The following is a 24,242-nucleotide window of genomic DNA, read 5'->3' on the forward strand; positions in this document are numbered from 1 at the left end:
TGAGCTACTTTTGAAATATTCCCTGCTGCTATGACTGAGGAAACCCTTGACCTCTGTCTGGAGTTACCATCATTTCCTTGCCCTGAATATTTAGCATGTGTCCTGTGACACTGAGTCCTGACCCTACAGTGACAACAAGGCCACAAGTTAAATTCATCACCTTTCAGTCAGTCCTCATGCTGTCAACATGTTGTTGCAACATCGTCAAAATATATGGTTGAGCAAATATTTCCGCAGAAGTATGAGATGTTCTTCTCTGTTGCAATGTGGAGGATTCTTCACTTGTACCTTGCATCATGCAACATATGTGTTTGTTACTCAGCCCAAGTTATTTTGGACGTCTTAGCAGTGATTTTTTTTTTTTTTTAATATAAATATTTTTTGTTACTTGTGTTACTTTGCTAGCTGCATATTATTTGGAATCACTCTACATGCTTTAACCATTTATTGCAGCAAATGGAAACCAATACAGGGAGCATGATGCAGAAAACCCCCCTGGGTGTACAAGAGTGGGCCCACAGCAAGACATAAAACACCCTTTTAAGCTTAAAGCCATGTTAGGACTCTGAATTAGGGAGGTGGAGGCTGGGGTGGAAGAGGCAAAGTTTTGCCAGCAGCAGCAATGGTGTGTGGCAGCATTAGTGTAGCAGGGATCAGTGAGTAGGAGGCCATATTTAAATGGACAGTGTCAGCGTCAGTGTCTATGGACATTTTACACAGGCATCAATTCAGCTCTGTTCCTACCTCCACTACCAGCTCAGTGGTGAAACAACAATGCAGCCCATTCCAAGTTTGCACATTTTATACAAAATGGCGAGGCGGAGTAATGGTGCAACATTCCTGCCTCAAACAAGCTGTAAAAATACATCTTTTCTCCATAATTCACACTGAGCCCCATGGTTTTACAGTAGGAATAAGAAAGTCTTTAAATGAGAGTAGAGGTCCTAAATCTCACACTCATCATTTGCTTTGTACCTAAAAACAAGGCATTTTATGTTGTTTTCACACTTGGTCCTTTTCAGCTGTCTAAATGGACTCAGAGCAGTGACTCAGCATTTTCTGCGCATATGTAAACACTCTAAAAAAACTCAGACCCCTCTGAAGCAAATGTAGAATACATGGAACAGCAACACTCTACAATACACAGAAACACTAATGTTTCCTTCCAATTTTAAGTTCATCTGAAAGCGAGAGGCTTCATAACCACACTGCAGTGCCACGTCAAAGTACAAACGAAACTATGTCACTATATATTATATATAGACCGTAGTGTGAATAGGAAGAGGACTGAGTCCTTTTTCAAATGAACTGACAATGTGAACACAAAAAGAGCTGAGTCCCTTTTCTGTCAGTCCACTTTTTGGTGCACCTTGAGCTCAGGTTAAAGGTCCAAGTGTGAAAACCGCCTTAGTCTCTGCAGCTCAAAGTTATTGTGACACTGTTTGTCTGGCACTTTTATGGTGAAAGCAATTCATGTTGACATAGCTAACGTCTTTTAGAGTCTTGTAATGTGAATTAACATCATGTCATCTCATCCCTGCTGGAGAAAGCACAGCAGGCACTTAGAGTTTAGCCCTGCTGTGACCTCCAGGTTAGTAGGACAGCTCATCTTTCCCAGGATGACGTACGCAGGCTTAAAGGCTAATAGACTGTTTTGATAACTGATAACACAACCACAAATATCTGATACTGAAATTGACATTGTCTTTGTTCCCTGCAGTCTGTTGTTAAATTGGATACATGCTCATTTACATCACTGTTATTAATTTAAATGTTAACTGTATCTGATTTCTCACACAATCAGGCACCACGGGCCTGTTGGTAACATTTTTTAATGTTAAACATGTAGTAACACCAGTGATTTCCTTAAAACAACTACAGAACTTTACAACTATTTTTGCAATTACTGCACATGAAGATTGTCTTGACAGAAACAGTAGACGCCAGGCACATAGTGATTGGCTCAAAGATCAGACAAATCAACTAACTGGCTGTATTAGTAGCCTCGTTGACTTGCTTTGATAGCATTTCTGTTTCTCGTAGGTAAGTAAAAGTTCAATTAAAAGTAAGTAAGTGTCAAAAAAATTACTTAGCATAATTTGCTAAGTCCTGATCAGGTTCATCCACTTCATTCTGACTTTAATTCAGTAATGCTCTAACTGACTAACGGAGCCCGTTTATCTGCCCTCTGCCTCACTCTCAGCCCCCACAAGTGAGCCCATCGGACTGTGCGTGGACGACATCAGTGACACTTCCATCTCGCTGAAGTGGCGGCAGCCTGAGAGGATCGGCTCGGCTGAACTCGAGGGTTACGGGGTTGAGTACTGCAAGGAGGGCAGTAAGTGCTGGAGCCACCCGCCTGCATGCTTTTGATAAGGAAGGGTTTTTATAGCATGTATCATCAAAGTTTATTTACACCAATCAGTTTATCACAGTGAAGAGCAGCTACTGATCTCTTTAAATGTCCAAACAGCTCACACAGGACGGTCAGATTACCAGAAACTATTGTCAGTTAGAAGGAGGATGAGAAACTCTCTGGCAGCGGGGCAACCCTGTCGCTGAATGGATAGCATGTTATTGCAACATCTCTTGTCGCATATGTCACACCCCTCTCTCACATTCTCACTTTGTCTGTAGGGTTATCTGTGGGCCATGAGCATGGTGATAATATGATCACATTAATGTTTGTACTGACTGGTATTATAGTTATATAATAGAATCATTATATTTGCTGTGATGACCTGTTGTTTCTCTCTTTGTGTGTTTCCTGGTCGCAGCGGATGAATGGATACCAGCCATTCAGGGTCTGACCGACCGCACATCACTGACAGTCAAAAACCTCACCACCGGAGACAAGCTGCAGTTCCGTGTGCGGGCCTACAACATGGCGGGTCCCAGTGCTCCTGCCTCTCTGGCTCAACCTGTTACCATCAGAGAGATTATGCGTAAGTATTTATATGTTTGATTTTGATGACGACACTCTGCTCCTTCAGTTGTAACCAGTGTGTTTCATGTAGCCAAATATTTCTTCTTAGTTCAAAGTCGTTCTCGTGTCTTGAGCTTCTTCCATTTTTCAATCATGCCTCCTTTTTTTTCTCTCTTTCACAGAGCGCCCTAAAATTTGGCTCCCCAGAAATCTCCGCCAGACTCTCATCAAGATAGTTGGAGACACTGTCAACATTGTGATTCCATTCAATGTAATTTTATATTGCTTAACAAACTGGCTGAAATATTGCAAAACTCTCATGGTATATATTGTCATATCTGGGTATCTATGAAAAATCAAAAGGCACCTTTAGTACCATTTGATCCTTGCTAGAGGTTGAGTAAGAGATGTAAAGTTTGGTCTAACAGTGGTGCCAGAGAAAAGGCCATGTTCGTACCCAGCATGCTGAAATGCTAACATCATGCATAACTTAACATCAACATGTTGGGCCAGAGAAAGTTCTTGACTGTTGGTGGCACTATGCGCAAGGTCAGGCGAAATACTTGTACCAGATTTCATGGTAATTCGTCCAAAAGTTGTGATTTTTTTTACTATGGAACAAAGATGTGTAGGGACAGTTTCCTTGAAAAATCATTGTCTGAAACCATCTGTAAAAAATGACCTGACACGTAGCATCTTAAACTGAGACCTTGTCCTTTGTCCTGCAGGGTAAGCCCAGGCCAAAGGTCACATGGAGCAAAGACGGGGAGGTTCTGCACCCCTCATTCGCCAGTGTGAGGAACAGCGAAGTGGATACGATCCTCTTCATCCGCAAGACGGAGAGAAAACACTCGGGACAGTACGATCTGCAGGTGCAGATTGAGAACGTGGAAGACAAAGCAAGTATCACGCTGCAGATTGTTGGTGAGCAGGACTGAACACATGGAGAGCTGGCTTTTAGTAAAACAGGAATAAATTCTCTTTCTGTAGTTGACATTCACTCACGATCCATATGTCTCCTCTGTAGATCTCCCAGGGCCCCCCAAGGATCTGAAGATCATGGATGTCTGGGGCTTCAATGTGGCACTTGAGTGGAAGCCACCTAAGGACAACGGTAACTGTGAAATAACTGGTTACACCATCCAGAAAGCTGACAAGAAGACCATGGTGAGACTTTCTTTACGTCGCATTTTACCTTCTTTTTACCAGGACGTCCCCTTGAAATCAAGAATCTCTTTTCATGTGTCGTGTACAACATGACATACAAAAGATCAGAGTAAAACAGAAACACAGCTATTTAACACATTGCCTGATCATGAGGTTGTTTTCACCACATCACAGGTTTCTAATTTTAGATCCCATCCTTGTAGCAACAAAGCCTGCATCTGTTTTTATATTACATTCAAATGAAGCTGAAAACAAGCTTCTCATGTTGATCGGTAATTATGATCCAAATTAAATCACTTTGCAGCAGTTAGACAGGAAAACCCCTCTAAGAATTTATGTTACTTTGACATTAGCGGCCTTTACAGGGGGAATATTTGGACCCATGATTGAAAACCTGAACCCAATGTGGATAAATACATTTATCTAAAAGTCCCGGTGAAACAGAAGTTAGAGCATCTTTAGCTTCTGTACTGAAACAGAAATATTTGAGCAGTGTACAGTTACAAGAGGGATTCAAATCAAATCCTTTGCATTTGATTGGACTGCTAAAAAGTGGGCGGACTTATAGTTTCACGCACTACTGAGCTACAACGGAATCCACTGCTTGGAGGACTGATGGGACCACACACATCCCTTATTGTTTCATCAGGAAGAGGACGAGGAAGAAATGAATTACACCTCAGTCACATTATTTTGGAAGTAAAATCAAAGGTTTTTCCCACTGATATCCAAACACACGTCTTCCTATCTCTCTACAACCCACAAACAGTGAAGTGTGGTTATATACGGCCAGTGTGGCTAGCTAGTCACCAAAAATCTCATTTGATTGGATGAACTTTGTAAACGCCCCTGAGTGCAGGATGAGGTTACAGTCACACACGAATAAATGCAAGCAAGTGACCATCACCTGCTGAAGCAATAATTCGTGCTAAATGAGGGCAGTGTTTGACGTGACCCACGCACTAATCTAGCTAGCTAGCTAATGTTAGCTAGCTTGCCAATAAACACAACGAAATATGCTTATGGTACATTTCCCATTCGCTAAAGTTTCATGCTTGTCTCCTGACTAACTGTCTGCCAGGTCTCTCATGAGGGGCAGTTTGTATTTTTCATGGCTGATATCATACAGCGTTGGCTGGTTAAACCAAGCAACAATTAATGTCTCGTCCACACATACTTTCTTGCCACTGGTTGAAGCTGAGGCTGAGTTGGACAAAGTTAAACTCCACGCAATGTGAACATGAGAATTTGCTTTGCTACCAGGAGTGAATGATCCATGATCATGATGCAGCTGGTGACTAGTCCACCGTGATCCATTTTGGTATCAGACACAACGACACTACCCAACTCCACTGAATTAAAAGTCATTTTGACCTGGCCTCACTCCAGTCTCAAGTCAGGTTTCAGTTTCTAGCAACAAAATATAACATCCAGAGGTCTTCTCAGAGGAAGGCAATGGTTCCCTGTCATTGTATCTCTTTGTGTCTTGTTCACTGAAAACTGCTTCACTTCAGGCCTTTAATTTTACCCACCACCACCAACTGAGCTCGTGTGAAGCCACATTTACAAACCTCTCTTCCTGTTATCATGAATGAGTGTGTCTGTTCATGTGCGAGGACGAATGCTGCATGGACACAGAGGGATATTTTAGCCTCCCCTGTGACACATAAAACCGTAATCAGCCAATGCTAAGCACACACTCTCCTCTGTGGGCCAGCAGCGATGCATTATGGGCCTGTTGGCAAGACCTCCAGCTGGCACCGTTCTCCGCTTCGAGCTACCAGGAACGAAGCGGGCCAGGAATGTCCTAATCTTATCCTCATAGCCTTGACCTGGTCTGGATTGTCCGTGTGGTGACGCGGAGCCATTGTTGTTCTGCCCCGCTTGGCTGATGGCTCATGTTTCACTGTAGTCATTATTAGATCAAATTAATTTCACTTGCATCTCTTTATAGCGAGCCTGGGGATTCTGATGATCATGTTACCAATAACAATGAGCTGTGTACCTGTTAGATGTCAGAGGTAACGGCTGCTGTGGTTTAAATCTGGGTTAGGGTCATACTTGTACCTAAATAAATAGATTTAAAGGTTTGCTATAAAGAAGAAGAAAGAGAGGAAGATACACTTTATTAATCCCTGAGGGGAAGTTCAATTTATTTTTCATTCTGTTGCCATATACACACAGGCCCGAAATACACACACATGCACAAACAGGACCTGTACATGCGTTAAATGGAGAGATGGTAGAGCGAGGGTGCTGCCCTTGGACAGGAGCCCCAAACACTTGTGGGTTCGGTGTCTTGCTAAGGGCCGCCTCGGCAGTGCCCAGGAGGTGACCTGGCAGCTTTCCCGCTACCTGTCCACGCTCCATATTTGGTCCAGAGAGGGACTTGAGCTGGTGACCCTCCAGTTCCCAAGCCAAGTCCCCATGAGCTGAGCTACTACCCCCGAATGCAGCTACTATGCAGCATTTGCCTAAAACATAAATAAAAATAAGCTATCATACAGAATGAATCCGTCTCAATCATCACTAATGACACACTAGAAGTGTATGGCCGGGTATTTTTCTGCAGGGTCTCTGAAATAAGGAAATCTGATGTAATTAACCTTACTGTGCATTTATACCTTTATCACTAATATGTTGTTTATATTTTGTTGTTTCAAATTTTAGTTATATCATCAGGGGCAGGTTTCAGTAGAGGCAATACAGCCCTCCAACTAGATACAGAAAGTCTTGTCACATTTAAGTGAGTCAGGTATAAAAAGATCAAATATGAATCAATATTCAATGGTCACCTAACAGTACAGCATGTATTTTTAGAGTGGTAAAAACTGAATCTGAAACATGCTTATGTGATACATATGCAGGAGTGGTTCACGGTCTATGAGCTGTACAGGCGAACCAACTGCGTCGTGTCTGACCTCATCATGGGGAATGAGTACGTCTTCCGAGTCTTCGCCAACAACCTGGTGGGCCTTAGCGTGGACCCCTGCAACACAACAGACAGCGCCTTCATCCAGAAAACAGGTGGGCTCTGAGTGCACGTATATGATTAGCACAAAGCAGTTATGGTTGTGATTTTATGTCATGAGGAAAACAATACCTACCTGTCTCTCTGTCTGTCTCCTCAGGTATTGACTACAAGCCGCCCAGCTACAAGGAATTTGACTTCTTACAGGCTCCCAAGTTCACACAACCACTGGTGAACCGTTCCATCATCGCAGGATACAGCACGACCCTCAGCTGCTCAGTCAGAGGCATACCAAAGGTCAGTAGGTTTATCACATGATATGATTCGATTAGATATAATCACACACAGAAACAAAAATCTTGTCAGTTGGGTGCAGTTTTGGTAATATCATTTTGTCCTGACTTCAGCTGTAATGAACACAGTTAAAGGGAGAAATTAAGGACTTTTAGTGTGTGTTGGCTTCAAAGGTGAGCACAGAAATTCACCCTTGACTTTGAAAATAGCAAAACAATCCACTCAACATCCACCTATCATCTTTTTGCTGAGTTTTCAACCATACAGTTAGCAAACTTTCATGCTTAAATATTTGTGTTATCCCAAAATACAGAAAAACTGAGTAGACTACAACAACAAAGAATGAAAGCAAAGGAAAAAATACTATGAAACAAACAGACTGATACCTATAATGCTCTGACTCATACATACACACACTCACATCTCTCCATGCAGACATTTGAGGATTAGTAGCAGGTAATAAACACCCTGTCCTCAATGAAACAGAATCCCTCAGATAAACCCAGTGATTACGGTTGTTATTAACGGACTTCTACTCATTAATTGTGCAGCAGATTGTGAAAAGTCTCACCTGTAATACTGTGTCCTGCCTCATTAGCCCAAAGTGACCTGGTACAAAAACAAGATGGACATCTCAAATGAAGCCAAGTACCGGATGATCAGTAAACAAGGTGTCCTGACGCTGGAGATCCGTAAGCCCTGTACATTCGACGGAGGAGTTTATATGTGCAAAGCAGTCAACGGGAGTGGGGAAGACATAGTGGAGTGTAAACTGGAGGTTCGCCGTAAGTATCCTGCTGGACATGTGTCTTCTTTTTTATGACCCACTTAGACACTGAATCCTTTCTGTGGCATCCTCCGTTTTCCCTCATTCCCCCTCCTTAAAAATTAAAAAATACCATTGAAGTCCACATAAATAAATGTCAGTCTGTTATCAACAAAAGGGTATCTTTGTGTAAATGTGAGAAAATATAGTAAAAATGTTCATTAGGTTAAATGGTGAACACTTTGATTTACAGGTTTCCCAATTACCAACAAGTTTCCTGGAAAAAAACTGTGTTCCTGATTATAGGAAAAATAGAAATTCCCCTACAAGAGCTGCAGAATTTACAGCAAACCCAAATAAATATCGTAACAAAAAGTCTTCCTTGTGAAGTTGCTCAGTTGGTACTAATCTAACAACTTCTAGAGGACATAGTTCTTTCCAAGATGACTTCTTGGGGATCACTGAAAAGTTGTATACTTGTAAATTTAAGTGTTGAAACTTTAGGAATCTCTTCTATTTTATACCACAGTATATACAAACACACACAACAATAAAAGAATAACATCATGTGGTCAAATTCACACCCTTAGCATTAACATATGTCTGCCATTACATTCTAAAGCTTTAAAGGTATAATATGCAGGATTATCGCTTACTATTTGCAAGCACATTGCCAGAGAAAGTAAAAGAGAAAGCTATCCCCAGAATCACTCTGGTTTGGCGTTAGTACACACTAATAAACGTCCCAAACACATAAAAGAAGAAGAAAATAAGAAAATACAAGCAGAGGGCAGATAAATACACTTCCACACATTCCTAGTAGGTCATAAGTGATGCTTGAGAGGGATTATTTCTGCATGAATCTATACATTGGTTTTAGGAAAATCCTGCATAGTATATCTTTAATTAGATTTCAAAGCCATGATTCATCAACTCAATATGAGTGTCCCTCCCTCTTTAAACTCTCAACATTTACTGACAATGTTTTGTCCTGTCATGCTTCAAATCAACCTGTTATCCTGACGTTAAGACCCAATTGACCTTTCGCTAGGCCCCACCCGTTTGTGATGGTCCGACAAGCTGTCGGAGTAAGCACGGAGCCCACACTGTAACTAACTGCACTCCCTGAAGAAATATTATCATATTTTTGGAAAAATGAAACAGTGATTCCAGAGAGAAGCAGACAGAGGGGTCTACAGTGTGTGTTTGAAGGATATATCCAGGATGTCAAACTGACTCAGCAGCAACAACAGGTTAAAAAGACAAAGATAGTTAGATGCTAAAGCCGAACTATAGGCTACAGATCACAGTGTAAAAGTGAACCACCACATCACTGCTGATCGCCACACAAGACAATGAATATAAAGGGAAACTTTGCTGATATTGAACCAGCTGTGTGGCATCGCAGTGTGTGCAGATGTCACTTCACTTGTACAGCAGGGTCGGTCTTTGTTTCACTGTTATAATCATTAAAAAGCAAAAGCAGCACGTGTACACATTCAGTAGGCTATATCTTCAGTAGCTAGCTAGCTAACCCTACACTTTTCAGGGTTTGATTTTGGTTTTGGAACAGGGAAGAAACGTATATCTTTTTCCAACCTCTCCAGGTAACGAGTATCATTAATACACGACGTGCCCCAGACACAACATTTAGCTCCAAATCCACAAAACCAGCCTGAAAATGAAGGGAATCTGAAACGATTGCATTAGAGTCAATGGAGCACAGCTGAGTTGCTGTGGGACCCTGGTCGGAGCCGGCCCAATGCTACATAATGATTAGCCAGTGTGCATCTGTGGGTTGGACTTTTTTTGGGTTGGATTTTTTACAAAAACAAACAAAAAAAAAATCCTCAAATTCGGATTCACTGTATAAAAATGTTTAGTTTGTATTTACTTTTAATATATGCTACCAAATTAAGTTTGTTCAACTTACCAAGGCCTCTGACTGTTGACTTGTGTTTGTGTCTTGCAGCTCAAATTGCTAGAGAAGAAAAGAAGTAGAGTAGAGTTTTAAGCTGCTGACTGAAGAGAAGATGGATTCGTCTCATGCATGTTGACTGTTTAGTGTCACAAGAGACTCTTCACCTGCATCACAAACTGTTTAGCTTACATCATTTTGTGTTTGTGCACCATTTCTTCTTGAATCATCTTGAATCTCGTCATCCTCACTGTTGTGTTAGCATCGTATATACCACTGGATTACTGAATCCTACACTCATCTCTAAGAGGAGAGATAAAGGGATAATGGTGTCCAGTAAATATGCATATTAGATAAAGACAGAAGAAATATTTATGACATTAATTTATGATTTTGTCTTTCATTTATTTCAGCTGATCCAAAAAGAATGGATTAAAGTGTTTGGATTTGTTTGTGTGCTTACAAAGGTCAATATAAATGCTTGGAAAACAGAGTGAGTGATTTCATTTAGTCATATTATCAAGTAGCAGCATTATGTTACAGTGGTGCACAAGTGGAGATCAGTCCCTGAACTTGCCATCGTGATAGCTGCAGCAGCCGTGGTATTCCTAAAATCCAAAGAGCATGCCCCTGATGCCCAGAAGTCCAGAGGAATGGACGAGAGTTGTCAAGGGCTTAGTTTTATTCTAACAAAGCCTCGCTAAAGCCAAAGGTGAGAGGCATGTGCCTAATGTGCATGCCTCAGAGGGATGTGTGTCAAGGGCTGGAATAGCTGGGATGTCCTTTTACCGCCGAGGACGTGTGAGTGAAGAGGAACACATGGTGGTGTTCATCGAGCGGGAGCTGCTCTCACGTCACTTGACAGTTATTCCTTTGATGGCTTCAATGTAAATATTTCCTGTGCCCTCTCAAAGTACAGCTGCAAAAGATCCAGTGAGCCATTGTACATGTCGACAGGTCACTATTAACATACATGACGAACACTTCAGAGTGACTCTACTCTTGCCAGGTGTTTTGACCCAAGGCCTCACCAAAATCTACAAATTACAAGTGAAAACGCTCCATGTGTCAAAGCTGAGCAGGACTTCTCAAATTTCACATCTGTTCCTTTATACAGTCCCAGAGGTTATTTTTCACTCACCAAGTCACAGCTCACAACATGAGTAAAAGGAGCCAGCAGTGGTGGACAACATGCCTGTACTGCACTTTTAACAAGACTAAAACTGCAGCTAGCTGCTCTGTGAGGCGTAGCTTAGCTTGTACCTAAATGCTAACATTAGCAGTGTTGGAAGAAGTAGTCATAAAATGGAAACACTGTGGTACAAGTTAAGTGGGATTTATACTTGTGCGGCAGACCCTACACCATTGTGAGCATTTATACTTGTGCGGTGGTGTGTCTGTGTCACTCTGTAGATACACCTCCAAAACACTAGTCAGCAGCAGGGTTTCTGTGAAGTGCTGTAAAGTTTTGTTGATTCAAAACACACCCAAACACACATTAAACATGGCTTAATAGCAGATTTCAAACACAAGTACACAAATTGGCTTCACTATAACTTGCAGCATTCACAAACACTTGTCTTTATCTGGACCCATTTTCCCGAGAAATACAACTTGCTAATGTTATTAGCACAAGCCTATGACATTTTACATTGTATAAATTAGCCTAGCGACCAGCAATCTTTTCCTCTTCCCATATAAAACCAGGAACAACAGTAACATTTAACAAAGGTAACGTTACAAAAATGAGCTTCACTGCAGCTCACAAGGATACTAAACAAGTTTTCCAAACAAATAAAACATGCTAACGTTATTAGCACAAGCCTATGGCATTTTACATTGTATACATTAGCCTAGCGTCTAGTGGAAATTTCCTCTGCTCGTATGAAGCCAGGATAAATCACACGCAAGACTTAAAATGCTATTTTTGTGTAGGCTTTATTGTCTTCACAATTTGTTGTTTCTTATTTGTGAAATTAAGGTAAAAAAAAAAAAGCTTTGTTTCCACTGAGGGAAATGGTTTCAACTTACAAAAATAGACAGGAGGTCTGTGTCGCCACGACATGTAGTTACATATGGGGAGGTGCATGTCAGGCTTCAGCGTAGGGTACAGCGTAGCTACGGCCTCGATTAAAGGCAGAAGTAAATTCCGCTTAAAAGTCATGCAGTCAGAATGTTACTTGGGTAAAAGTATTAGCATCATCATGTACTTTAAGGTCATATGTGTGTAAAATTTAGGGGGATAGGAAGTATAAAATATTCATAACCATCTTTTCATGAGTATATAATCACCTGGAACTCAGAATTGTGTTTTTGTTACCTTAAAATTACACATTTATATCTACATACTAGGCGGGTCCTCTTCCACGGAGTCTGACATGTTGTTTCTACAGTAGCCCAGAAGGAACAAATCAAACACTGGCTCCAGATAGGGCCATTCACAATTTTGCGTTTGTCACCATAGTTCTTCTACATGCTTGGTACATGGGACAAGTTTCAGTTGGTTGCAATCTGCACACAGTACTGCTTCTTTTTCTTTTGACAGCCACTAGCAAAAAAAAAAATGCTTGCTGTACCTTTTTACTGTTGCCAGGCAACCACCCATCACATCCTTACCCCAACCTTCCTGTGTAATCAATCTACTGTTTATTTATATCACAGTAATCAGTATCTAGTTCCTAAAATGGACAGGCAGAGGGTACTTCCTGTAGCTCTGGCTGAGGGTGAGAGGCTCTCGGTAAATAGTTTGTTGGGCACTTTGTTGTTCTTGTTCAAACCTAGTTCATCACTGTAGTAAACTCTCTTTTGACTGGACAGCTGGCTGAAGACACCTCCAGCAGTGTGATTAAAGAATGACCTGTGTCCCTATGAGGCCTCCATACAGCCTGTCAGACTGATGCTCAGAGTTCAATGAGGAAATCTGCTGGGAGACAAATGTGTAGGATTTTAGTCAGTATTTTCATTTTAGAGGATCTGACCTTTCTATGACATATTGCAATGAACAGAATTTTTTTTATATTATCTCCAGTCAGAAATCAATATGTGCAATGATTTAGAAGTGGCAAAGCTGCATTAGAAAGGTGATATGACAAGTTTCAAACAAGGTAACAAGTACAGTAATGTCAGGCATATGATAAATTATTTGATACGGACAATGATCGCTGCAGTGTTTTAATTTTAACACAAATGTAAATAAAAGTAGTTGTGATCTTCCAATTTTATTCATTCACAATTTATAGAATTATTTTTCTACTCGAACAGAATAAAACAACTCGGGGAGATCTCACATGAAAAACTACAAACACGATTTTAATTTGAACTGAAATTAAAGTGAGATTGTTTTTATAATCTGTATTATTCTGCAAGTTTGAATCTATAAAAGATAAAACAAAACAAACAAAAAAAAAAATTCATAGTTTATAGTTTGGTTAAAAAAAATAAATCACAGTATACAGTACATAGATTCCTCCCACAATTTGCACTTATCTAAAATGATGATGTACAACCACGTGTCGACATAAAGCTAAGAATGCAAACAAAAAGAAAAACAGACGAAAAACAGACTTTTCTTTTACAAAGCACTGCTGGTAGCCACTACAGTCGAGGAGGTAGCTTCCTTAGTTAGCATCCCATTCTTGATTACTTGTTTTCTTGTCAAATAATTTACATACAAATACAAAAAAAAAAAAAAAAAAAAAAAAACCCTACTAAAAGATTTGTACATTTTCACCAGATGGGACAAACAATCATCGGACATTTTGGATGGTGCAAAAATTTACACACCCGGTTGAGACAAATGCCTATATGGAAATTAAAAAATAAAATAAAATAAAATAAAAAGATTAAAATTAAATGGTGCACTATAAGGACACAAGAATGTCTTGCTGGTGGGAGAAAACGTTTCCCTACATTGCCTAAATTCCTGAGCACTCACATGACGCGCACTTGTGGATACACGCTCTGAGGGTGTATCCACCTTAATGTGTACAGTCATGCTCCAGCACACCAAACATCAGTCAGTCCCTCATCACACACAGTCTCACTCAGGTCAGCTCTCAGGGTGAAAAGACATCTGCGTTACAATATGATAATGCTCTTCTGATGACACATACAATGAAACAGGCTGAAATGAACAAACAGTGAGTGTGTATAAATTGCAAAGACACCAGAGGCGGTGAATTAGCTTCAAGATAACTCCTCTTATTTTCAACATGGACCTTATTTTCATACTTTCATACCATCATGCATTTCACTGCAGAGCTGTATAGTACCTCGACACCCAAAAGATCCACACTGCAGATACTTGTCTTTAAATATCTGTGGTTTCAACAATAATCCGCCCACGTTTCAATTATAATAGTCCAGCTCACATTCGCTTTGGCACCACTTTGCTTTTGCTTTGTTGTTGACTCAGCTGGCTGCCAGTCTTGTGCTGCGTTCACATCATGTTAGAAGAAGTGGAAGAGTGGGATTACATTCACGCGTTTAACTTGGACGGTATTCGTGTGTTTAACTTGTCGCTCACAGGCCAAATTATATTTAATGATATGTTTGAAATCAGCCAGAAACGCACAGCAGCTATCACTCTGCTCGTCAGTTCGACTTATGTGAATACGGTTGATTTAGATTTTGGGGATTTCCTGTTTGTAGCTTGTTGGTCGACAAACTTTTACAATTGTGATTAAAATAAAACCAACGTTAACTGTATTTTTTTAAAGTGACATTTTGGGAAATATTTCTCAAGAGTTACATGAGAAATGTGACGCCACTCTCTGACCTGCATGCTAAATATGGAGCTAGGGCCATTAGCCAGTTATCTTAGCTCAGCTTAGATTATTTTATCTTAGTTTAGCGTAAAGTCTGGAAACAGGGGGAAACAGCTAGCCTTACTCCCACTGAAGGTAACATAATCTGCCCTCCGGCACATCTAACGCTCACTTATGAATATGTTGTGTCTAATTTGTTTAATCCTTCAGTTTTTGAACAGATTAAACAGGCTAGCTGTTTCCCTCTGCATTCAGTCTCCATGCTAATACGCTAACCAGCTGCTAGCTGTAGCTTCAAAGCTGCGTTCAGGTACATGATGAGGGGTACTGATCTTCTCATCTAACTGTTAGCAAGACAATTTCTTTTGATCGCAGTTGGAAACACTTCACATTAATTAAACACACTGTATTTAACAAAGCAATGAGTCAACAATTGTACCGTCAACCCAAAATAATTTGAAGTGCTGATAAAAGCAGTTCATATTTAATTATTCAAATGCTGCTGTACTGAAAAGGAAATGTTTGTAGGGTTTGATGTGTTACTTGGCCCAACCATAAGTAGAACATGCAGCTCTGCAATTAAGAAAAAAGACCCAAATCAAACAGCATGATGGCACAAACTCAGAAAATAAGGCCCACATTTAAAAAATAACTGGATTTATCCTTCAGACTAATAACAAGAAGAACCTGTGCACTTTTCTGTGAAGACTTAAACAAAGAGAAGTGCTGTTGTTTTGGTGAATGCTTGGGTTACATTGTATTTTCATCATTCAAAGGCCACCTGAAAATTGTCTCCATCCTCACCCTGCTGCTCAAACAATAAATAACATCTCTCACCACCACCAAGAACAGCTGTTGCTATAACAGTGATATCTGCTACTTTTATCACATTCGTAGTCTTAGTAACTTAAAGCAAAGACGTGTTTATTATAGACTGGTATTTACTTTATACCACTCTCACGCTGGTTACGATCACAGGCAGGCAGGGCAGAAGTTATTGCTGACGTTACATTATCCCCCTCTGGTTAGGTGAAGACCACCTGAAAGTTACATTCACACAGAAAAGTCTAACATGATTATTACATTTGCTACATTTATGTAAAAAAAAAAAAAAAATCAAAGTATAAAATCAACAGTTGCTGTGGAGAAGCTTTAAAAATTGACAAAGATGTGTAACAATTAAAATCAGAAAAAAAGCTTATAAGTTCAGGTAAAACAGAGAAATCTCAAAATCTTTGACACATACAATGAGGCTCGCAACATCATGAGATCCAACCAAAAGCGAGAGGCAGGCACTGGTGGCAAGATTTTTCCTTTGCGAGATCCTGTATTGACCAGCTTGTAACGTGACGTGCTCAGTTCAGCTCACTTGGAAATGGTCTCCAAGTTCAAAAAGCATACCAAGTTCCCTTTAAATGATTGGCTGCATCTCTGTTTACACAGTAATTTTAAGTGCTTGCTGAATGGTCTGTTAGAAGGGTAGTTGGCACATTTTGTTGTTTGATATAAAAATGTTTATATACTCTTGTAGCATCTAAATTCACATGACAGAGAAATCTGTGCACACAGACGTACTGGAGCTCTGAAGCATCCTTAGTCCTTGACTCGAGGTATGTTGTATGAGTAGTGTACCAGAGGAAGGCCTCTGCTCTGACAGAAGCAGGCTCTGCCGCAGGCCTGAACCTGGTCTGAACTGTCCGACACAAACGAGTCCCCCTCGTCCGCGTACTCAGACTGAGCAGAGGGTGTGCCGCTGTCTGCCCAAAACCCCTCGGTGCGCTGGCACACTGCAGCTCCCGCCAGGAGGGTGGGACAACTGTGTGACTTCACCAAGTGTCTACAGACTGTGGAGGACGTGGGAGAGGAGCAGGTCCTGGCATGCAGCGCAGCTTCGCACTGCTCACATACAACTGTCTCTCCACAGAGCTGTGAGTACACCCCACAGTCAAAGCCCAGGTGGGTGGAGGAGCCGCTGTCCGTGAGCTCTGACCCACCGCCACCATCATCTCCGTGACTTTCAGCACCAGCCTTCACCTCCCTGGTCAGTCCTCCACGGCCGCGTAGTCTCAGCCAGTCCTCCCTGAAGGCCGGGCTGAAGAACACGTACAGCACTGGGTTCAGGCACGCAGGCAGGGGGAAGAAAATGAGGGTGACGGACTTGGCGATCTCTGGCCCGCCGGCTGTAGAGCCAGTTAAGAGAGGGGCAAAGGAGAACGCTGCCACGGGGCAGAAGAAGATGCAGTTGGTGAAGATGAGCCAGGCTACGTGTCGCAGGGCACCTGTCTGCTCCGGATCAGCCAGCTCCACCCTGCCCAGGTGGCAGTACAGCTGGGTGTACACAGCTGCAGTGAACAGGTAAGCCAGCGCGTTGAGCAGCACCAGAACGACTGTAACACTCAGAGCGGGACTCTCTCCGCCAGCAAAGGGCAGGCAGAGAGGAGACGCAGACTGGTCACTGGAGGTCAGCAGAGGCAGGCAGGCTCCTGCAGCAGCCAGCAGCCCCAGCAGTCCGGCAGCGATGCTGAAGCGTCGATCTCCTCTCCAGCATCCACGGTGGCTGCCGCCGTTCCTCCTGGGTGACATCATCACCTTCCCGAGAATCGTCCGCACGGCCACGCTGCGCTCCACGGCTGCCAGCGAGAGTAACAAGACCGCCCACTCTGACGAGAAGACGGCCAGAGCTCCTGTGACCTGACAGCCAGGTCCCATCTCCCACCACACTCCGAACTCAGCGAACGAGCCCCAGGTGGCCACGTCCAGCACGGTCAGCACGCCGACGTACAGGCCTGTGAGCAGGTTGGCCAGGGCCAGAAGCCCCATCAGTAGCCGGGCTGGGGACAGAGACGGAGTGAGGGAGTGGGAATGTCCTGCGGCTCGTTGTGTTGGGGAGAAGGTGGCCACCAGCACCAGGCTGTTAAAGACCAGCGACACCAGGCAGATGAACCAGACCGTCAGACGGATCATCCAGTTACCCAGCAGGTGCTCACAAGGCTTGAATGCTCCTGAGGACAGAAACAATGCGGTTGCTCAAAAGTTTTTTAATTTTTTGATTATTTCAACACTTGTAAACATTTGTACACACGCACAACGAAAGATATAAAAAGTTTAATGCTTACCTGGTGAAGGTGAGCAATGCATAATCATTGAGATTCTTTCCACATCCTCTCCACCTAGGAAAAAATATTTAGCGTTAGAAATGCAGCAGGAAGCAGCAGGAAGAATGCCGACAAGGGCTTTTGTTTGACTTTCCAAATTCTTGTTTTAGCTATATATCAATCATCAGCAGTTTAAGGTTATTGTTTAAGACTTAACTCTCCAAAAAAATTAGCGTAACATCTTCCAGAACCTGAAATTCATGTTCTGTTACTATACACAAACATATGGTAAAGACAAATAAAAGGATGGTAAATATCTTTGTTTTTTTATTTTACAAACTAAAGACCTCCATCTGAAGCAAACACCTGTTTCAGAAAACTGAAGTTGGACATGATGGTCCTGGATTTTGATAGTGGGTCATGGTCCGATAGTGGGTCGCAGGTCTATTCTGAATCGACAGCAAGTGTGTCAAGCTGCAAAAAACACACCTAATTTTGAAGCACAGTGGATTTCCGCCTCAGAGCTTTTATTTTGAAGTGCTGTTTCCTGCTGTAGAGTGAGTGACTAACAGACAGCTACTTAACAGACACAGCAAGCTAGCTCGACCACACGACCAAACGTAGGTATGGCGCCAAATGTAATCAACTGCGTGGACCCTGAACTAATGACTGAGGAAAAATCTGGAGCCCATGGCTGGACCAGTTGGGAACCACTAGTCTACAGATCACATTAATCAGCCCATGTGCACAAATCTCTTCTAAATTTTAATCAAGTTTCCTTTAAATTTATATTTTTCATGAGAAAAAAAAAATAGTATGTAAAATGTTGAGTTTAAGCTATCTAATGCAGTAAAACACACTGTAACTGTTCCCTGTACATCTGCACTACACAATCTGAGTATTTAGAGCAAGCATGCAAGCTACAGGCAGAGTGGATGAAAAACTTGTTCCATGTCTCACATCTACATCTGATATCTGGTGGTCTGGCAGTAAAGAATGCTGTTAGCATGCTCATGTAACCCGAGGCTGATGTAAAACACTCTGACGGTAATTTTAGTTGCTTTTATGTAAATAAAATAAAACAAGTTTAGCTAACATGTCAACAAGGCTCTGACTGCAGCATTCCCACCTGTAGATTTCTTTACGTCATTTTCCTCAGAAGAACTCATTGAGTCACATCCGACGAATGCACAGCACTGGTAGGCGTACGGGACAGAGATGGACCTGCGGACAAACAATCATTTAGAGAGGCTGTGAGCGTCCTGCTGTGGTCCAGTGTTGATAATACAGATGGTCCTGGATCTTAATACCTCAGTGGGGAAAGCATAAATAACGTGTTTGTCTGCAAATATTTGGCCCTTTTGATTTTTTTCAATAATATTTGGATGTTTGCAACAGTGGAGAAAACAGACTCAGCTGGCTTTCTCATTAAATGTAAGACAGGAGGAGGAGTTTGTTTCTGTCGGTCTGTCACATACATATAATCACAACAGCTGGAGAAACACAGGAAGAGAGATATATTATCTGTAGTGTAGATCCTGTAATGGACGTTTTTGTTCACTACAGGATCAGTCCAATTTGTTTTGTTTACAAAGTTAGTGAGGGTTTCCAGTTCAGCTGCTCTTCTGATTAACAACTCAGCTGCTGGGTCTGAGACTGTGCAGCGCAGTGTGTACGTCGTGTTTTCTACATCAGTATGTAGTATACCACAGGGGCTTTTTCACATGATGGAGGCAGACGTGATAAATGTTTTTAAATAAATATTTTTATTTTAATATAGCTTGATTTTTCTTTTATAGTACCTTTTGACAAATCACAATAATTACGGGTAAAATGTTTTAAAATATTTATTTTGGGTAGGACTGCCAAAATACTGCGTTAATTTTGATTATTTAATCACAGAGAAAATAATGCAATTAAAAAAAAGTGTACTGTGGTGCCCTTTGCCCCAGAGCGTCATTGAAGGCCACAGTGGCTTTGTCACATGATGGAGGCAGACAAGACGACGCTGCTTGTCCCCGTGAATGGAACATTTATATTTAATAAAAAGGCTCAGATGGAACTGCTGATAGGAGCATCGTTCTCTGAAATTTCTGCTGTAAGGAATTTTTGTACCATCAGAGTACTTCAAGCCTGAAATATCACCACAACACAAAGCATTTGGCAGCGTACCCAGAGGTCCAAGCTAGCACTGCCTCTGACTCTAAGTATTACACTGCTTAAATACTGGGGATATTTTGTGCCTGTATTAGAGACAGACGACCAAAATATGGGAGAGATACGGTCTCGACGCGGCATGTCTGCCGCAGCATGCCTGCAGCAGAGCGTGTCCGTTATAATAAACTGAAGCTGCTACACTGACTTCTTTCCTTCTCTGCACGTTGCTCTGTGGTCCTCCAACAGATAAAACTATAAAGCGGTGTGTAAAAAATGAGAACAATCTGTTTAAAAATGGTTCAAATGAGAGGCAATGTGAATCAACAGCGCAACCTTGTGTGTGTTTGTACATTTCACATTAAAGTAAATCAATCAAATCAATGCATGCTGTCTTTAAACGATCCTGTTGATTAATTCAGTGCCAGTTAATAAAGCTCACACCTCCAAACCCTGCATAGACAACTGGCGAAACTCAATATGCACACAGTGACGCTGGCAGCAACCACACATCACAGAGATGCAGTCTGTATAGCAGGTAAGACAGCCCGCTCCACCCTGCCTACATGAGGCCTTGTGTCCATGCCCCATGTATTTCGGCCGTGACAGTAGATAACTGACGGAGGTGAAGGATCACATGAATCAAAGGTCCCCAGAAATCGAAGTCGGGAAGTTGCACTTACACAAAACACGTCAGATAACAAACCCTGACAGCAGACGACACACAGAAGTTCTTCCTCACCTGAGTTTGGGCAGGTTTTTCGCAGTCAGCACATTTTTCATCTGCGGGTTCCCCGAGAGTTTCAACTGACTGAGTGAGCTCAGTCCAGCTGTCGGAATCACAGTCAGAGAGTTCATGCTCAGATCCCTGCAAAAGAAATGCACAATTAATTTGATTCTGTACAACACAGTCAGTCAAACCAAACGATGACATGTGGCTAAGATGATTAAGAGGTGGTGGAATAATACCACAGGTCACACTCACAGGTTGTTGAGAGCAGTGAGGGTGAGGAACGCATCTCTGTGGATAACTCGGATTTCGTTTCTGCTCAGGTCTCTGTGTGTAAAATCACAACGCACACAATCAAGCCATACAACATTTGCTTTTACAGCGTCCTGTGTGTGTTACAGTGTGTGTGTGTGTGTGTGTGTGTGTGTATGTGTGACTGAGTGGACTTACAGTAAACGGAGAGCAGACAGACTTTGGAAAGTGTCCCTATCAATTTGTTGAATATGGTTGTGCTGGAAGCTTCTGTAGAGTGAAAACAGGAATTTAACAGATTATAAACAAGCAAAAAAAAACACCTTTATTACCATAACTGTTCATTGTTACAGTATTTTTTTTAATTTTACAACACAATCTGTCTTTAAGATTTCCAATCCATGTCTGAAATGATTTGTGAACTGACTTCTACATGTCCAACACTCACATCTCCTGCAGCCGGATGCAGCCCTGGAGAGATGGTAGCTCCTTGATCTCGTTGTAGGACAGGTCTCTGATGGAGGAGAACAAACAGTTTTAACAATTTGACAACTGGAGCTTTTTAAAATGATGAATAAAGACAAAAGTTGGGTCGTTAATCATGCTCCACTCTGTAAGATATAATTAGTCTACAAAGAATTTCTCTATACCTCTGCCACATTTTTGAACAGGAATCCAAATACAGTTTTAAAACCATAGTTAGTATAAATATTAGTAGAAGATGTATATTTTAAGCACTACTGCAGGTGTCAGGAAAGGGAAATCCCTTACAGTGTCCGAAGCAACTTGAGATCCTCGCACAGATCAGCGGGGATGGACGATATCTTGGTTCCCGACAGTGTCCTGGAAATGAAAAAACCTCATCAGTCACTCCTGAGATGCACAAAAGCACAAGCAGGAACAGATGCTGCATTCAATTTCACTCACAGACTCTCAAGGTTATTAGTCGACGTAAGAATGGGGAAGTCCTGCATCATGCTGGCGCCACGCAGCATCCTGAAACACACACGGTGACAAATAGTAAAAATCACACAGTCACGAAACATCAAAGCACCAATCGTAGGGGATGAAACAAGACACAGGGTTCTTTTTAAACACACATCAATGGTACATTTTAAGTGTTTGAGTCACAAAAGTTGTTAACACTGATGAGTAAGGAGTCGTGACTGACAGCGGGACTTACAGGGAGTGCAGGTCAGACAGATTCTGGAAAGCTGTAGCGCCCACGAAGGACAGAGGGTTGTCATAAAGATGTCTGGCAGGGCAGCAGGAGCAGAGGGGGAGAGATCAAACCAAAATCATTTACTATGCGAGAATGGCACCATCTTCTGGACATTCATTTACTGAGGCCTCACTGTCAGCTGATACTGTATGCATGCGCAACAGAAAGCACACTGTGTACTGTGCACGGCAGCATTTGTACAAATGTGACTTATTAGTGTGCTGTGTCTGTTTCTAAGCAGTGTCAATGAGTTTGACCTTACATGGTTCGCAGCAGGGGGTTGTTATGGAAGGCCCCTTCAGGTATGGAGGCAATATCGTTGCTGTGGAACCCGCTGCAGGGGGAATATCAAGGAAACAGTGTGAGGACAATTTGCTTAAAATGACACCTCAAATAAGTCAATTAAGTAACATATGCAAATCTAAGAATAGAAATAACAATGCAAAAGGCAAACAACAGAGAGACAGTTCAAGCAGGTGTCAACTACAGGTGTCTGCTACAGAACCTTAGACTTGTCAATGACTGAAATAATCCTTTCATTAAATACGTAATGTGCCAGGAAATAACACAATGTGTGTAATTTTTAACCTGCTGTATCTGTAACAAGTTGTCTCAAGGTATCAGACACTTATATTTAATGCTTCCTAAGACCTTTTCAAGATCATTTTACACCAAATTTTTACAACTGATTTGTGAGCATGTCATGTTTTTCTTCTTCAAGCACTGCAGGAAACATAAAGGTAAGTAGTATATATATATGGTGCGGTGCAGATGTAGGTTTTTATGTAGGAATATGGTTATTAGAGTGAGTTACATGACATTTTTCAACACATAAGTGCAAACGTAAGTAAAAAGACAGTGTTAGATTCAGAGGTAGGTTTAAAGATTTGTAACATCAGACATGTGGACTTTCAGACAAGAGAGCCTGACTCATTTTGACAAAAAGAAATCAAAAGATGGATGAAATTAGATAAAATGTTAGTAGCGATTAAGACGTCATAAATTCAAATTAAAGACTACTTAATGACTTTCAAGAACTAATGTTTATAACAAGATTCACAAGATTTGTACCTTAAACAATTTAGAGACTCATGAAAAATGAGGGCAGGTTACAAATGTTTTGCTACTTTGCATGTGCGCTCTAGTTTCCTCTGACGTACTTCAGAGCTAATTTGTCAGATATTTGTCTTTTTTAAATGACACACACACACACACACAAAAAAAAGTACGACAGATACTCACAGTTCCTTGAGTTTGGGCAGGGCCTCTATTGCTTTGGGAAAAACCATCAGGTTGTTGAAGTTAAGATCTCTGGGATGAGACGGAGAGGGACACAGGAAGTCAGCGCTATTTGCTTTAATTTGATGTAACAAATCCATCCGTCTGCAGCCAACTCATTAATGGTGCATTCAGACAAGAATGTCTTCAATTAAGTATCATTATCTGGTCCTCTCTTTTACTGTCAGCACCAAGTCACGCACTAATTACCATTAACCAGGATAACTAGCATCGTTAAAGTCCTAATAACACAACAGCTAGCACCACTGGCTGGATATGTTGCATCCGGTCTTAATGGGTTACGGGATACTACGCAGGAATCGCTACCGTTTGCAAACAGTATCGTCAGGGAAAGTGAAAGCTGCTTGCTGTAGCCCCGCTATATTTGCATTTTTTTCAGCACTGTCAGCCATTTTTGTAGCTTTCTCTTGGGTGCGTGCTGCTTACAATTGGCACCAGGTCGCTACCTCTTCACAAAGTCCCGACCTCACCTGTGCGCTGTGCCCTGGAAGGTCACAACCACAGCAAAATGAGATGAAAATATAGACAGAGGGTTGAGCCTCTCCAGATAAACACAACACCATACATTTCTAGTGGGTCACACAGTCAGTGATGATTAAGAGGAATGACTTTCATATGAATCTGTACATTGTTTTTGGCGAAAATCCCACATAGTGTTCCTTTAAGCTACAATAACTAATGA

The 24,242-nt window shown here is 41.7% G+C and overlaps 2 protein-coding genes across 2 annotated transcripts in view; one reads left to right on the forward strand and one right to left on the reverse strand.

The window, feature by feature from the left end:
- mybpc3 (myosin binding protein C3) overlaps positions 1 to 10,509 on the forward strand; it is a 47,582-nt gene extending 37,073 nt beyond the window's left edge. Inside the window, exons 24-32 of the mRNA XM_049596010.1 lie at positions 2,204 to 2,338; positions 2,778 to 2,945; positions 3,109 to 3,197; positions 3,655 to 3,850; positions 3,954 to 4,093; positions 6,961 to 7,120; positions 7,225 to 7,361; positions 7,957 to 8,143; positions 10,097 to 10,509. Coding sequence (XP_049451967.1) covers positions 2,204 to 2,338; positions 2,778 to 2,945; positions 3,109 to 3,197; positions 3,655 to 3,850; positions 3,954 to 4,093; positions 6,961 to 7,120; positions 7,225 to 7,361; positions 7,957 to 8,143; positions 10,097 to 10,125 — 1,241 coding nt within the window. The 3' untranslated portion in view covers positions 10,126 to 10,509. The remainder of the gene's footprint in view (positions 1 to 2,203; positions 2,339 to 2,777; positions 2,946 to 3,108; positions 3,198 to 3,654; positions 3,851 to 3,953; positions 4,094 to 6,960; positions 7,121 to 7,224; positions 7,362 to 7,956; positions 8,144 to 10,096) is intronic.
- Positions 10,510 to 13,197: 2,688 nt separating this feature from the next.
- lgr4 (leucine-rich repeat containing G protein-coupled receptor 4) overlaps positions 13,198 to 24,242 on the reverse strand; it is a 38,795-nt gene continuing 27,750 nt past the window's right edge. The window contains exons 7-18 of the mRNA XM_049595588.1: positions 23,504 to 23,572; positions 22,524 to 22,595; positions 22,223 to 22,294; positions 21,967 to 22,035; positions 21,811 to 21,882; positions 21,488 to 21,553; positions 21,238 to 21,309; positions 21,043 to 21,114; positions 20,800 to 20,925; positions 19,033 to 19,127; positions 17,925 to 17,978; positions 13,198 to 17,810 (exon numbers count right to left, since the gene is read on the reverse strand). Of these exons, the coding sequence (XP_049451545.1) occupies positions 16,402 to 17,810; positions 17,925 to 17,978; positions 19,033 to 19,127; positions 20,800 to 20,925; positions 21,043 to 21,114; positions 21,238 to 21,309; positions 21,488 to 21,553; positions 21,811 to 21,882; positions 21,967 to 22,035; positions 22,223 to 22,294; positions 22,524 to 22,595; positions 23,504 to 23,572 (2,248 nt within the window). The 3' untranslated portion in view covers positions 13,198 to 16,401. The remainder of the gene's footprint in view (positions 17,811 to 17,924; positions 17,979 to 19,032; positions 19,128 to 20,799; positions 20,926 to 21,042; positions 21,115 to 21,237; positions 21,310 to 21,487; positions 21,554 to 21,810; positions 21,883 to 21,966; positions 22,036 to 22,222; positions 22,295 to 22,523; positions 22,596 to 23,503; positions 23,573 to 24,242) is intronic.

This window comes from Epinephelus fuscoguttatus, linkage group LG2 (genome assembly GCF_011397635.1).
Source record: "Epinephelus fuscoguttatus linkage group LG2, E.fuscoguttatus.final_Chr_v1".
NCBI classification, from domain to species: Eukaryota; Metazoa; Chordata; class Actinopteri; order Perciformes; family Serranidae; genus Epinephelus; species Epinephelus fuscoguttatus.